Source organism: Leguminivora glycinivorella, chromosome 3 (genome assembly GCF_023078275.1).
Source record: "Leguminivora glycinivorella isolate SPB_JAAS2020 chromosome 3, LegGlyc_1.1, whole genome shotgun sequence".
Lineage (NCBI taxonomy): Eukaryota > Metazoa > Arthropoda > Insecta > Lepidoptera > Tortricidae > Leguminivora > Leguminivora glycinivorella.
Window position 1 is genome coordinate 6,205,273 of NC_062973.1, and position 15,247 is coordinate 6,220,519.

The 15,247-nt window shown below is 37.4% G+C and overlaps 2 protein-coding genes across 2 annotated transcripts in view; one reads left to right on the plus strand and one right to left on the minus strand.

Moving 5' to 3' along the window:
- LOC125242662 (protein Lilipod) overlaps positions 1 to 15,247 on the plus strand; it is a 48,432-nt gene that overhangs the window by 15,241 nt on the left and 17,944 nt on the right. Inside the window, exon 5 of the mRNA XM_048151512.1 lies at positions 7,863 to 8,015. Coding sequence (XP_048007469.1) covers positions 7,863 to 8,015 — 153 coding nt within the window. The remainder of the gene's footprint in view (positions 1 to 7,862; positions 8,016 to 15,247) is intronic.
- On the minus strand, positions 1,229 to 6,662 carry LOC125242664 (tetratricopeptide repeat protein 12). The gene is made up of 3 exons (XM_048151514.1): positions 6,343 to 6,662; positions 3,910 to 4,155; positions 1,229 to 1,995 (listed from the first exon to the last, which is right to left on the minus strand). Exons 1-3 carry the CDS (start codon positions 6,619 to 6,621, stop codon positions 1,777 to 1,779), a joined length of 744 nt encoding a protein of 247 aa, XP_048007471.1. The 5' UTR covers positions 6,622 to 6,662; the 3' UTR covers positions 1,229 to 1,776.

Below are 15,247 nucleotides of genomic sequence, written 5' to 3' on the forward strand. Positions count from 1 at the left end.
CCCTCCAGTCGAGAATTGCCCCGCTTTACCTTAATCGAAACAATCGCGGACAGATGTACCTACAAAGAAACCTACGGATCCAAATGAAAATCTTATTTTTTGTAAACGTTTCAATAAGAATACTTTTATTACGCGGGCGAAGCCGCGGGTAAAAGCTAGTTTTGTATAGGAAGGACGTAAGGCGCGCCGCCAAGCGGCGCGGCGCGCGCCACGCCGCCGCCACGCCACCTGGGGCGCGTCTTACGTCTTTCCTATACAAAATGTACTGAGGAGACGTTTTTTGAATTACACTGAAGCGGCGTGGCGCGGACGCCCGTTGCGCGCCCCGCGACACGCGACGCTCTTGTGTGGCCGGTCACTTACACTTTCTATTTGCATTGCAGTAGCCGCTTTTAAGAAAGCTTCGGCCTTTTTTTTCAACGGATGAAAGTGTTAGAAAAGTATGAGCCACCAATATCGGCAATATCCAAAATCTCTATGCATGAATTGAATAGACCGATAGACAATTAAATATCATTATCTCGCGCGACATATACAGCTATAAAAATGTTATTGTTTATCGCGCGCGACTTTTGTCACGGGTTCGATAAATTTAATTCGCGGGTCAGTGTGGCATTGTCGCTGCTCCGGCGCAAGGCGAAACGTTGACCCTGTTTTGGATGTCGTTGACCGCCTTTGGTGTTGCAATTTATTTTGCTAACTGTACTGTCGCCGGCGCTAAAATCGAGCCGAATATTAGTGTGTCAATTTTTACAAGAAAAAAAATACGCATATCTACAATTTTTTTCCGTTCGTTTACAAAATGATTATTTGATTAACCACAGAGTGCCACAGAACCAACACGTTAGCTTTAAAATAACGTTTGCATGTTTTTATTTAGTCACAATAACAAAAATATCCATAGAAATTTTTCTATTTAAATTACTTGATGTATAATATGTATTTCAGATGCCAGTACAGGTGTTTAAAGCATTCACGACAAATGACAATTTTATTCTTTATCTACTTGTTGGTTTTGCGTTTATAATTACCGGATCTGATACGCCTTAAAATTAAACAGGATCTTCCATCGTTATCAACCTTATTAACGATAGCGAAATAACTTGGACAAAAGGTAATTAATACGATAATTATTTTGGGGATTACCGCCATAATTAATTATTACGGGGATCCTGTGTAAATTAGGAAATGTATTTAAAAATAAAGATTACTGCCACAAATAATTTATTAGTCATTAATGGGTATAAATCATTTATGAACACTAATCAGGATACTTTTTTACATTATGAAATGCATCAGTTTCGAAACAAGCAGTAAAAGTCTACACAGAAATACATAATTAGGCGCTACATTTGAAATATGTATGCGACTTATACACAACGTTGGCGTGAGTTGGCGACCCGCATGTTAAGTGACTTGGCGATGGCATTCGCTCGGTCTCTTAGGTTGACCGAATTAAAAAAGTAGGTAATAAAAAACCCAGCCAATACCTATAGGAATTATAGGACTGAAACAGAATTATAGGAGAAAAACAGAATTACTCACTTCAGCTCACCTGCCCTAGGCTGCCTTACCAAAAAGGCGAAGAGAGCGGAGATGAGAGATTTCAGCCACTTGATTAGTTGTAAATTGTAATCCAGCATAGCGAAGAACTGAATTACAAATGGTGCTACTGATTCATGAAAAAAATAACCACCTGATTTTATCAACGATTGCTTGATTTATCTCATATCCGCAGCCTTAGCCTTGTCTGATAACGGGGCTACCTCAAAAAAATTACTGATTATCCTCGTCTTCATCCTCCTGTTTATCTTCCTTCTTCTCCAAGAAGTACTGCACCAGATCCTCATGCTGCGGGAACTTCTCTCTCAGCCCCACCAGGCATTCCTCCAGTTTCTCCGTCTCTTCCAACTCTTTGTAGGCTTTGGCGGTGTAGAGGCGCGCCTTGAAACTGTTCTCGTTCAACTTCAGGGCCCATTCGCAGTCTTTGAATACCTTAGGACAAAAATCTGGTTATTATATGTAAAATACAGCCGCGCAGTAGAATTAGCTAATTTAAGACTGTGAAAGATTAAAAGTGGTCAATCACTTTCTTCCACGACTGTACATTACAGAAGTTTTTCTTAGGGATTTGCCAACGTGCGTGACTGTTCTCATACTTAACAAATTAATCTGTTTTTTGTCTAGCCTGTTCCGCTGCTCGTGATTATTCTTTATTATTTACGTATCATTATCATGACATAACGATTGCTGCGCACACGCTATTTGAGAAAGTTACAAAATATTAGGATAAGAAAGGTAAATTACTATTACGCATGCTTATCATATTGTACGTGTATCTTGTATTGAACTATAAGCATTGTGACACATACGAGCATTCATTAGTCTAAATATAATTATAATGTCAATGTGAAGATAATTATATTCAGTCCGAAGTGCAATTGCCTCACAGATCGACCTAGAAATGCGTAATTTCTCAGCCAAAGGGTCAGTCAACAATAGGGTACCTACTTTCGTCGTAAAGATCAAATTGGAAATCGTCTTTGTTTACAACCAATATTGTTATCTTTTGTCACAAATAGAAACTGACTGACACACTAACACTAACAGTGAGGAAAATATTCAATGCGGTTTCTAGCCTACCTCAACCGCTTGCATCTCGTAAATGCTAATAATTACTTTACATCTGTTTATCTCCTAGAAAGTCGGACGAAGCATAATATTACAGGAACTTAGTATATTTCCTATATTAATTATGTAAATGGGACAATAAGCAATAATGTAAATGTAATGGTATGGATAAAGGTATGGACGGATACTCGTAAAATCGATCCTTTTTTCATATTACTTTAAAAATAGATCTTGACCTTCAAATAGATGTTGACTCAGTGGTTATCTTATACATATTTGAGTAGACTTATTACTTAGCTAAGTGCACGGCTGATTAGGGGTGAACTGACGGTTTTAATCCACTTTACCTTCTAGAAGTGTCTAAATTTGATAACGCAAAGAGCACATGTACATATTGTATTACTACTTAGGAGTGCCCTTGGATTAATTAAAGTAGCATAGACGGCGATATTTATTTTTTAGATTTTCCATTATAGATTAGTTAAGGTTTAGTTTTTTAGCACTTAACATGTCGATAAGTTTCTTTATTAAATTTTTTGCAAAGGCGCTGCCTTCGCGATGCCCGTACTCATGACATTTTGTCCTTTGCCTTCTCGAATTCTCATCTACTGATCGTATCGTACCTTTGTCATAATCCTGTCTGTAGCCTGCCTTATCTGATTACGAATCGTTGGTGTCATTACTCTTACCTTTTTAATGTACCCTAGCCTTAACCTTCACTTGTCTAAATGGATAATGTTTTACAACTAGGGAACAAATCAAATTATTTTATTGAATATTTTTTGATTTGTTCTTTTTTCAAGTAGTCACACTACTATATATAAATTATAAATTTAAATAGATATCATACACGAAAGAAAAAACGTCAAGGCCCACTGGTGGTTGAGCCGGGAAGCTAGAGTTGGTCAAAAGGCGCCTAGCCTATTCAGAGATAACATACACTAGAGAAATTTCGTCGGGTACCACGGCGGGCGGGTGGTCTAGTGGTGAAGACGTTAGCCGCGTAAGCTGAAGACCCGGGTTCGTTTCCCGGCTCGGCCACCAGTGGGCCTTGTCGTTTTTTCTTTCGTGTATGATATCTATTTAAATTTATAATGGATAATGTATTCTTGAACTGCTGTCTTGTGTATTTGTAGCCTGTTTGTACGTACCTAAAGTATATGGAACTGCAGAAGGCCGTGCGGAATGGGGAGCTTTGGTGTACTAAATAACGACGTCATGTGGTCGCAACCCTCAGCTATGAGAAGGCGAGGAAAAAGAAGAAAGTATATTTATTACCTTTTCAAAATTTCCCAGCTTGATATTAGTAAGCGCACGGTCACAATACAGCATGGGATTGTCTCTGACTTGCTCCAAAGCGCGATTGTAGCAAGACAGGGCTTTCTCGTACTCTCCCCTGTTGAAAGCCTTTACAGCTTGAGTCTTGAGTGTGTCGGCGCGTTCGCGGCGAACTTTCCTGTCTTGGAAACGCATCTCTGCGTCCTTGCTTACTTCTGCCATCCATGCGTCTTTGTCTATTTCACCCTGTAACATACATACAGTCACAGATTGTGTTTTTCAATGTCTGAAATAAACATCTCTAACTGAAAGCCTGTCGTTGTTTTATCGGTTCCGTTCCGTGAAAAGAGAGCTATGACTCCTAAGTCAACACAATCTCAAGTAACTCTAGTCTGTAAAGCAAGAGTTGAGGAATATAGATATGCGAAAGGAAACCAGTACCTGACTCTTTTCTGCAGAAACCCAACCACAGTGCAGCGGGCACTTGCTATTTTTATAAGATTCTTTATCAACTTTTATTTAACTTATATTTTAAACTGCGCCTGACTGTAACTTTAATACTAATGAAGTCATCTCATCATACATTTCAGAAAACGCTAAATGCATCGCTCGTAAACAAGATAAATTATTCAAGTCAACAGAAAGATGTGCCAAATGCCAATATGAATGGACGCAGTTGTTATGCTGCGAACAAGGTGGTTATTGATTTAGGTAGATTCCGTATTTATTTATAGATCGAAATACACATTCTAGATTGGGAATGTAGACAATACACGTGCCTATCTGTGTGTCATCAGAGAAATGACAAGCGTGCCAGTGATGAATTGAGCGGGAAAATAATACCTATTGCAATGAGGTGGTAGGTATGTCCATGAATCGCGTATCGATATACGACAGCGCATTAGGGAGTTTTAGTCACTTTAATTGCTAGTATGTCCTATTAAGCTTTAGAAAATGACCTGGCAATTCTGGCAACGAACGGGACGCTTAACTAAACAGTAAGTTTTTTAAACACCTACATGGGTTTTCATATTTAAAAGAACTGTCAGAGAAATCATTTTAATAATAGTTAGCTGTGTCTACGACGGTTGGAAAGCAACTACACATGGACAAGACTCCATAATTGGTACGATTTAGTAACTAATTAAAAAAAAGTTATCTAAGCTATTTCTCGAAGCTTTCCAGACACGTAAGAATTCCCTAATGGGCAGACCAGTTAACAGAAAGTTTTCTCAGATTGATTGCTTCCCTATAAGTATGGTGAGATTATATGATTGAAGAGGACAGGATTCTTCGCTGCTAATGGCCTAACTGTCTAAGCTTTGCCGTACCTAAATACTTTATGGGCGATCGAAAGTAAAACGTTGACAATATAATGTAGGTAATCCATCCGGCCAATATAATCGATATCATTATCAAGTTAGTATCATCGAAATATTTTGCGTTCATGAGAGCGGTATAGTCTAATTGAACACTATATAACAAGAGTCATGTCGATATCAAATACACGAGATGCTTTTATAGCTCTTGTGTAACGTTCAAAAATAGACCTCTCATAATACTCTGCTCTGATATGTAATGCAGCGCATTTTTCATCGTCTGCACACGTGTAATGTTATTAAATAATATATCAAGTTTAACATATGATAAGGTTTTAATCGTTACGCCGATTATGATAAGCGGTGCCAAGAAATTGACCTATCTCAGAACCTAAAAGTTACAAGTCCTATGTTTATTAAAGGCAAAATGAACCAATAGGTTTTGATGTTTAAAATTATGAAGTCGTAATTCTGAAACGACACCTGTGCCCATTAGCGTTGTTTGATTGTGTTGTGTACTGTAAATAGATGGACGATATTCGAGGACGATCTGGTTGTTTATTTATGTAGTTTGCACCTGCCAAATCGCTTTCACTAATAAATAACTTGAGTTATTCGATTGTATGATTGTAGAGCGTCATTCTATGAAAACTGCATACTGAAAATTAGTAATAGTGAATGGAATAATGATAACATAAGTCTCTGGAGTCTCTGAGCGTCCTTTCGCTTTAAAATCCTACTTTGAAAGTAGTGAATAAAATAAATGCATATAATAACCTAATCTTGTAAGGTCTACAAGCATAAAGTGTTTGTTTTAGTTAAAAACCGTCACGCTAAAATGCAATTATTTTACGTCGTAAATAATTTTAACTTTTTCTAATCAGTCGCAAGTCACGAATACTTTTCCATATATGCAGATTTTTTATAAGTTGCCCCGTATTCTGCAAAGCAGCGTGTTTTGAACTATCCAATTAACTGAAACCAAGCACACGCGTGCTCGTGCCAGTGTTTTTACTAATGACTCCACAAATACCACTCGATAACTGTTCTAAACAGGGCCTCAGTCATCACTTTACCTACCCATGTTTGCATACAAACACTGCATACAACACACCTTCTCATTCTCCATACTCCGAAACGCCTTTTCATTAATCACAGTACGATCGCATTTAACCTTCATTTCCACGTCTTCATCGAGTATAACCTTCCCCTTAAGGTACTGGTCGGCCAGCGCGGCGGCTGCGTCAGCTTTTGCCTTGTCTCCGCTAGCCATATCCTTCACAAGCCCCGAAACCTCCCCTATTCTCTTCACGAAGTTGTTCCATTCTTCGTTCAACTCCAATTCTTTCTTATCTTTCAAAGCCGGATTCGCTAAAATGCTGTTTAAACTCATGATTGAATAATTAAAATTTACTTCTGTTTATTTATCGCCTTGTTGATAACTTTTACTGACAAAACAGCGCTTAGCAACGGTTGTCAAGATAACTTTTTTATCGAAACATTAGTGATGCGCAAAGAGTGCGCAAAGGTTTTGTAACCGGATACGATTATTAACAATCGACGCGGAATAATTTCAAGGAAATTGATAAGGATTAATGATAATAGGGATATATTTAATTTACTGACGATTTATTGCTCTGATTTCTCTACTGTTGGAATTTCTATTTCTTCTCCAAACAGACAGAATAAATTTAAGACTAATGAAAAAAGATTAATCGTCGTAAAATACGGATATTAAGTTTTATCTCGGCTAAGTTTGCAAGTATGAAAAGCTACTATTTACGTATAAACGTCATATGTTCTTAGGAATGCCCATAAAAGCGGTGGTTCGTTACTCTTGTTTTGTACTCTTTTCGGAAGTCGCATCAGGTTGTAGCACATTACACATGCGGTCATCACTCTACAATATCTGTAATAGTTTATCAACGTCGCAGTGGGTCATTGAAATCGAAACGTACCTTAACTACCGACAAAGGACATATCAATTAGCCATAAAAGGATACAGATACAACCGATAAGCGCACGATGTCGTAACGTAACTGATGACAACGTGACTGGGTTTGTTTTAATAGTAGATAACTAATCAATGCCAGACCCTTTAGCACAACTTGCCCTGTTGCGCGCGAGATTTTATCATCATAATTAATTATGATATTTAACCACTTTTAAATCGGGACTTAATCTCCAACTGATCTCCAACGTTACGGCGTTGACCTTATAGTCTGAGAGAAGACTCAATCAATCAATAATTAAATATTTTTCTAAGGGACCGAAAACTTACCTATTGAATCCTAAAATATGGGTTATAACCTTATGACCCAGATAAATTAAATGTAGGTTTTGACTTCATTCATACCTTTTTGGAGCAAGCAAAGCTAAGGCAACGGCAAATGTACGCGGCTCTTAAAAATTAAAACATAGACTAGAGATTCGTTATTAATAAAAAGGTGGATACGGCTATTCCTAAACTTACAAGCTTACTTTGGTTACGATAACCGTTTACCATCTGGAAAGTTGTAAAGTACAGTCAAAATATGTACTAGATTTCTCTTTAAATGCGTAAGGATTTATTTTTTATTATCAGTATGTTTTTGTTTACTTAGAACAAAACCTAACCAAACTTTTCCTTTGCAGTCTTCACACCCCTGGGCTTCGTACACCTATTCGGCGTGGTCGGCGGAGTACTGGTGAAGCCCCAGTTCCTCCAGGACCTCAATGAGGAGTACTACGTCTACTCGTTCGAGGAGGAAACCGTCAGGCGGAGGATGAACAACGCTGTTTCATCAGGTACGTTACGTGTTATCTTAACGGAGTTTAAAACTTTTATTGATGGCCACTCGACCGGTAGAGCCATGTCAGGTGGGATAAAATGTTAACAGAAGGGTGATTTCTTTCGAATCCTTTCATTCGAAAAGTTGGGCGTACGAGTGGTTATTTCTGGATGAGAATAGCTCAGGATTCGGACAGTTGACGACGTTGGCGTAGACATAACCATGTCGGCATATACTCCAATATTGGGTTTGTTTTTTATTTCATGTTGTCCAATTTTTGTTACTGCCCCAGATGCCGTTGTAGGGTATAATCTACCACAAACTTGGCTAACCAGACTAACAGCAACCAGGTTTGCAAATCTAGCGTAGATTATAAGAGTAAACTTATACGTGCTGTATTTGAAGTGTATCTAGTATGTCGCTCTAGTCTAGTTACTTGAGTTCCCTGCTATCATTCTATCATAAATCATGCAACGTAATAAAACTGACCCTTAAAAATATTTATACCTACTTTTAATCCGTTTGCATTTTAACATAATATCGAAGGCCAAATCTATCAATTATCACTTTCTTTAAAGTATACAAATTTCGATATACTTACCTAAACTACGTCTGTTCGATGACGAAGAACCGGTACAGTCACGCTAATCCGAATGCACGCAGTCGATAAATCTTGCAAGTAATTGCACATGGATGCTGATGCATAACTAATGTATTATTTACTTCATTAAATTATTGCTGAATGAGTTCCGGCATTCCTAAGACATCGTTTAGGATTATACATTTATAGTTCAGAATTAAAAATCGAATAGGACTTACGGAACATCAGAGACTTAACTACAATACAGACTGACCGAAAATGATTCGAATTATTAAGAGTACATTCAATTACAACGTTTATTGGGACACTAAAATAAAAAAAATAACAGAATAATAGAATTGAAGATTCTTCTTGTTTAGCAAAACCTATAAATTTGCGTCGAAATGTCAGGAAAGATACTTCTTCTTCGATGTTCGTTTATCACTCTTTACCTATAGAGACTATATGGCTCAATATACTATATTATAAACAGTCTGGCAAAGCAACGAACTTTGTTAAGCGATTGAGTTGAACCAAAGTTTTACTTTTATGTCATTATGCTACTCCAAGCATAGTGCTTTTACGTAAGTCTGTGGTCGAAGACGTCAGATTTTACGTGCAGTTTTGAATAATCAATAACTAATTAATTAATTATCTAGATATTGCATATCTGATAATCGTTTTTGTTTCTGTTTGCGCGCGCTGGTAAAAAATGTTACCAGGAAAAGCTAATGGCATTGTACATGGTCGCTATGTGCAGTTTATCTATTTAACACGAGTAGAACACGCAATGCATAATGTACAGAACAGTAACATCTAATAATAAATACTTAAGCATAAGCCTAGTAAATAAGTTTCAAAGTGCTTTGCATACTTTGCTACGGAGGGGCTCAGCACACCTCACTTGATTGAATAATATTAGTGGCAGCTGAATTATACTCGTACCAATCTACATGCGTTAAAAATAGACTATCAAATTATAATGCACGTAACATGTTACGTGCGTACTTGAGCTGAAAATATGAGGATGTTTTTTATTGAGAAGCAAGAGCAGGTGGAACGAATTACACGTGTGAAATACTGTAGCAAGTATCTAAAGTTAGACCATAGGGTAGGTAATCTTATAATAAATATTATATGTATAAACAAACATATATTAGGTTCGATTTCTGCTATCTTAACTTGTTTATGTCGACCAAATGTTTCCATCAGAAGAGCATTGCATGATATTGATTGCGAATGTTTGAGTCTTCTTTATTTGTCTCCTAGAAAAGTATTCCAATCTGTTTCATGTTTTGTAAATAGTTAAAAGACAAACACCGGAGGTTCACTGTTGACGTGCAGAAACTTTTTTCGCATATATTTGATTTGTATAATACTTCCAGGGTGTCCACTTTCTGGAAAGTCAGGGAAAGTCAGGGAAAAGTCAGGGAAGCTCATAGTGGTCATGGAAAGTCAGGGAAAGTCAGGGAAATAATTTGGAGGTCAGGGAAAAATTTGGCTCCAAGAAAAAAAATCAAAAAGTATTGAAAAAATTATATGATTTCTTGGGTTGGCCACATCCGTGACAGCAAAGTTGGATTCCTGGTAGTGATTTTAAGGCAACTTAAAATTGTCTCTAGACTTTTTTTGACAAATATAGTACTTGGCCTCGATCGCAGTGATTGCTAATGTGGGATATCTTCATGCTCTAGCTGACCTTAATTTATCCAGTCCAAAATCGTAAACGTGGAAAAATCCAGATTTTTTTTTTACAATGCATGCCCCACCCACATATTCCAAAATAGCGTGGGGGTCGGGAATAAATTCAGTTATTGTGATTCGGATTAACTGGAAAGTGCGGGCGGATACTCGGTTGTAAAATATTAAGTGTTATTTTTGTCCAATAAATATTATTGACTGGAAAGTTGCACCACAATGTCACTATGTACAACATTCATATGGTAGTTGCTCTTACTAGGGCGACGTGAAAGGGGGATTCTAGCCCCTGACGAACCATGTTGCGAGGCCGAACGACAAAGACAAAGTTACGTTGCTGTCCAAATTCTAAGTATCTATCCGACAATCCAAAGCAGGGTTCCTCATAAAGCCAATGGTGCAAAACGTATTACAGACGCAATTTTGTATCAGTCAAAGGAGCATAGGAGGATAATAAGCGTGACGATGAGAGAACTTCAAAGCACTTGGAAACCTAAAGGCAAGTAGCAAAGTAGCAAAACACATAAATGGGCATCCCGATGCTTACAACAGAGAAAAATTTCGCGCTCGCTTCGCTCGCGTTTACTTTTTTAGTCAATGTTTCGCACTTACTACGCTCGAAATCTCGTTTTCATTTCAAGCCTGCTTTCCTGACTCTGCCCTAATAGTACCTAGGTACTCCATTTTGTTTGCTATGTTATGTACTTAATAATTAACTACTATCAGCCCCAGGGACGGATAAAAGGAGAAAAATTTTCGCGCTCGCTACGCTCGCGAATTTTTTTTCTGACGTATGATGTCCAAAGGCACCGAAACTCACTCGCCCTACCCTGATACAGTGCACGGGCCGTATCGTACGTAGCCAAAGGTAAATGGCGATAACTACCAACTACAGATTTCGTTATTAATGTTAGTTTTATAAAACCAGAAATTAAAGTTTAATGTTGACATAAAAAAAACTGTAGGTTTTAAAGTATGGACTGCCTTGCAAATTTTGATTTTCGTACTTTAGAAGACAAACATATTCCAGAAAAAAAAACTGCTCTTTTTCCATTTTTAGCGACACTAAGAAAAAGTGGTAAAAATGTCATCATAGAATGAAAATTTGGTCAGGGAAATTTTCTTAAATGGTCATGGAAAGTCAGGGAATTTTTTTTGGGTTTAGTAGTGGACACCCTGACTTCGTGGCAGAAACATCTTACGCAGAATATGCTTTGGCATAAATAATTTCACAGATTTGTATAATACCTAATCGTATGTTGGTATAATGTTGATGAGCATAATAGTCTTCTAGTCGAATAGTACTTTCGCCGATAATATTTGTGCATAATATTTAGGCGGCATAAAGTTGTCCTTCTTCCCAATTTGGTTTTTCATAGCGAGTAGGATGTGTTGGGGATGCAACTGATGCAAGATACCTAACACTCCTCATCGCTTCGCTCGTTGTCGTACCTAACGGTGGCTCTGGGGCGATATTTCCTTTTTGATAGCGTGTCATAATTCTACTTTTGTAATAGTAGGCAATACCATTATTATGGTATACACAATTATGCTAAATCAAAGTCGACCAAATATGGGTGGTAGGGTTCACTATTATCTGGCAGAAACTTTTTACGCATATATTTGATTCGTATAATAGTTCTTGGCAGAAGTCAAGTTTGGCAGAAACACCTTACGCAGAATATGCTTTGGCACAAATCATTTCGCAGATTTTTGTAATACCGAATCGTCTGTTGTCATAATGTTGATGAGCATAATAGTCTTCTAGTCTAACAATACATTTGCAGATAATATTTGTGCATAATATTTAGGCGGCATAAAGTTGTAATTTGCTATTTGATAGCGAGTTGGATGTGTTGGGGATGCAAGATACCTAACACTCCTCCTCGCTTCGCTCGTCGTCGTACCTAACGGTGACTCTGGGGCAGTTTTTCTTTTCTGATAGCGAGTAATAATTCTGCGAATGTAATATTATGCTATAAGATTATTATGGTACATACAATTATGCTAAACCAAAGTCGACCAAAGTAATGTTCTGTAAAACAATATTCTGCCAAATGTATCTTATGCGTGGTAGTAATAATGCCAACTTAGTTTTCTGCAAAATTACCATTCGACCGAAAGTGTTTCTGCGAAACATGTTATGCGAAGTTTATTTCGGACTAAAATTATTCTGCCAGATGAGGGTAACCCGGGTGGTAGTAATATGTAATGCCAACTAAGTTTTCTGCAAAAAATGGTAATTCGACCAAAAGTGTTTCTGCGAAACATGTTATGCGAAGTGTGTTTCTGACCGAAATTATTCTGCCAGATGAGGGTAACTGCGCCTCATTCTTTTCGCTCAGCCTAGTGAAATAAGCGTTCAGGTCAACTAGAAATAAAAGCGGTCTAATTCAATTAGTTGAAACCTTACATCACTGGCTTTTAGGCGACAGACTAACAATTTTGTACTATTTCGGTTATGACAGAGAGATCTTAGCGTGTCCAATCTCATATACAATCTCCAGAGGGCGGAATTGCTCATGGCAAAAATTAAACGTCAATAGAGTTGGAACGTTAAATTTTATCGACATTTTCAGCTGTCGATAAATTACTTCACTTTTTACATTTCTGACTTTAACATTGACCTTTGATTAGGTATTCCACCATTTGATTTTGACCTCTTTGATTAGATTAAAAGTAAATTGTATGACATTTGATTACCGTTTCTGTCACTAGTCCTTTTGCAACTAATTCACGTTTGAAAAAATGGTTATTCCAAAACGAAACAGTCAACAAATGCATAAAGAAGTATCCTTGTCTTACATACGATGAAAACAACTCAATAATATACTGATAATTTCAGTGTAATCGATAGTCGATAAAATTTAACGTTCCAACCCTATTGACGTTTGATTTTTGCCATGAGCAATTCCGCCCTCTGACAATCTCATACCAATTTTGATACGCATATAATGTGGTGTAGTGTGGTGATCGCCAGTCGCTACTCACCATCTAATACATATTGTAAATTTGAATCATTATCATTCGCTTGCACTTATTTCATTTATTTGGGGTCGGCGCAGCATGTTCCTCTCTTCCATACCTCTCTATCGCCCGTCATCTCATCATCCACTTGCCACACACTGTAAATTTGAATGAGTCTCATAAGCAATGAACGGGGAATACAGTACATGCATGATATTCGCAGTTTTTCTGCTCACACGCGTCATCGCCGCGACCTTCGGACCTGACCTTCATATTCGACCCGACTAAATCTGTTGTTATAACTAACATAGCTTACATGCCATCATTGAAACGTTTTAAAATATTTGCACTAAGTCCAAAAAACATGTTTTTTATGCGTGTTTTAGAAGATAGATCTAGAGGAGTCGTAAATTTGTGTCAAAATATACAGCAGCACAATGTTGTTTGATGTTATCTTGATAAACGTAGTACACGTAGGTAATACATCTGAATACACAACCCTATCAGTGTGATATGATAGGCAAAAGTGTCAAAACAGTCGAAATAATTGTTGTTTCACTTAATACGTGTAGATAGAACACCTTGCACGTCATAATATACGTGTAGGATGTCGATTACCTAGTTGTATGTAATTAGAAATACAAGTCCCATTACGAATTGAACGGAATAAACGTAAACAAACTGCTGTCACTGTCAAAGTAACACGTGCAGCTCAAGTCAGAGGTACTCATAGTAAGGGCCGTCAGAAAAACAAAATAACTTATTATAGTCCGTTGCTTCTGGAAAGTTATGTATGAAAATGTTGGCATAATTAATGGAAGATTTTTTTTGATTGGGATATGTACATTACAGGCCGAAGTTATTTTTCATCAACCCTCCCCATCCCTCCCCCCTCTGCGTCACCCCTCTTCCCCCCCTTAAATAGCCGAAAATGCGGTTTTTCGCGATTTCTGACAAAACCGTTGTAGATACAGAAAAAGCGTGTAGGAAAAAAGTAATCTTTGATAAATTTACTACAAATCGTTCATTGACACTTTGGTTCTAGCACTTATAGGTTTCGCGTGATCCATCACGAAAGTTGGTCCTTTACTGCAATTTTCTTTAGTGAATGTTAAGTTTTCTCCCAAATTGCTTACGAAATCTGTTTGATATTACTAAAATATTATAAACTGAAAATGAATTTCAGGGGGAAAAATCACTACCATGGGTGGGACTTGAACTCACGGCTACTGGATTGATACTCCAGGTCTCTACCAACAGCTACCAAAAGCTCATCCCCAGTCATAGATACACTATATAGATCAATGGTCTAGCGACTACTACCGTGAAAATATTACGTCTTAAATAGTTACTGGAATTCCAAGACATATTGGAAATTCCACCCATGGTAGTGATTTTTCCCCCTTAATTTTATTTTAGTCATGAGTTACAATATTTTAGTTATATCAAACAAATTTCGACGATTTCGTATGCATTTTGGGCGAAAACTTAACATTCACTAAAGAAGATTGCAGCAAAGGACCAACTTTCGTTACGGATTACGCGTAAACTATAAGTGCTAGAACCAAAGTGCTAATGAATGATTTGTAGTAAATTTATTAAGGATTACTTCGTTCCTACGCGCTTTTTCTGTATCTTCAACAGTTTTGTCAGAAATCGAGAAAAACCGCGTTTTTGGCACTTTAAGGGAGGGTAGAGGGGTGACGCAGAGGAGGGAGGAGTGGGGAGGGTTGATGAAAAATAACTTCGGTCTATAATGTACATATTTCAATTTAAAAAAACCTTCCATTAATTATGCCGTAATTTTAGCTAATTTCCCCCTGCTATTAACCAGTATTATTAACGATCACTCTATTACACACTTAAAATCGTGAATTGATCGAACACGATGCCTGTAATATTATGTTATGATCCCATGCAAGTCAAAATAAAAATCGGTCCAAAATTGACGAAGTTCTGTCATATCAGATACTTACAAAACCAATTAAATTTATAACCACCTT

Excerpts from the sequence above, each read along its gene's own strand:
- LOC125242664 (XM_048151514.1), bottom strand. The coding sequence starts at position 6,621 with ATGAGTTTAAACAGCATTTTAGCGAATCCGGCTTTGAAAGATAAGAAA. Across the intron at positions 4,156-6,342 it reads GGAGTATGGAGAATGAGAAG|GGTGAAATAGACAAAGACGC; the intron begins GTGTGTTGTATG and ends TGTATGTTACAG. Across the intron at positions 1,996-3,909 it reads AGCTGGGAAATTTTGAAAAG|GTATTCAAAGACTGCGAATG; the intron begins GTAATAAATATA and ends TTTTGTCCTAAG.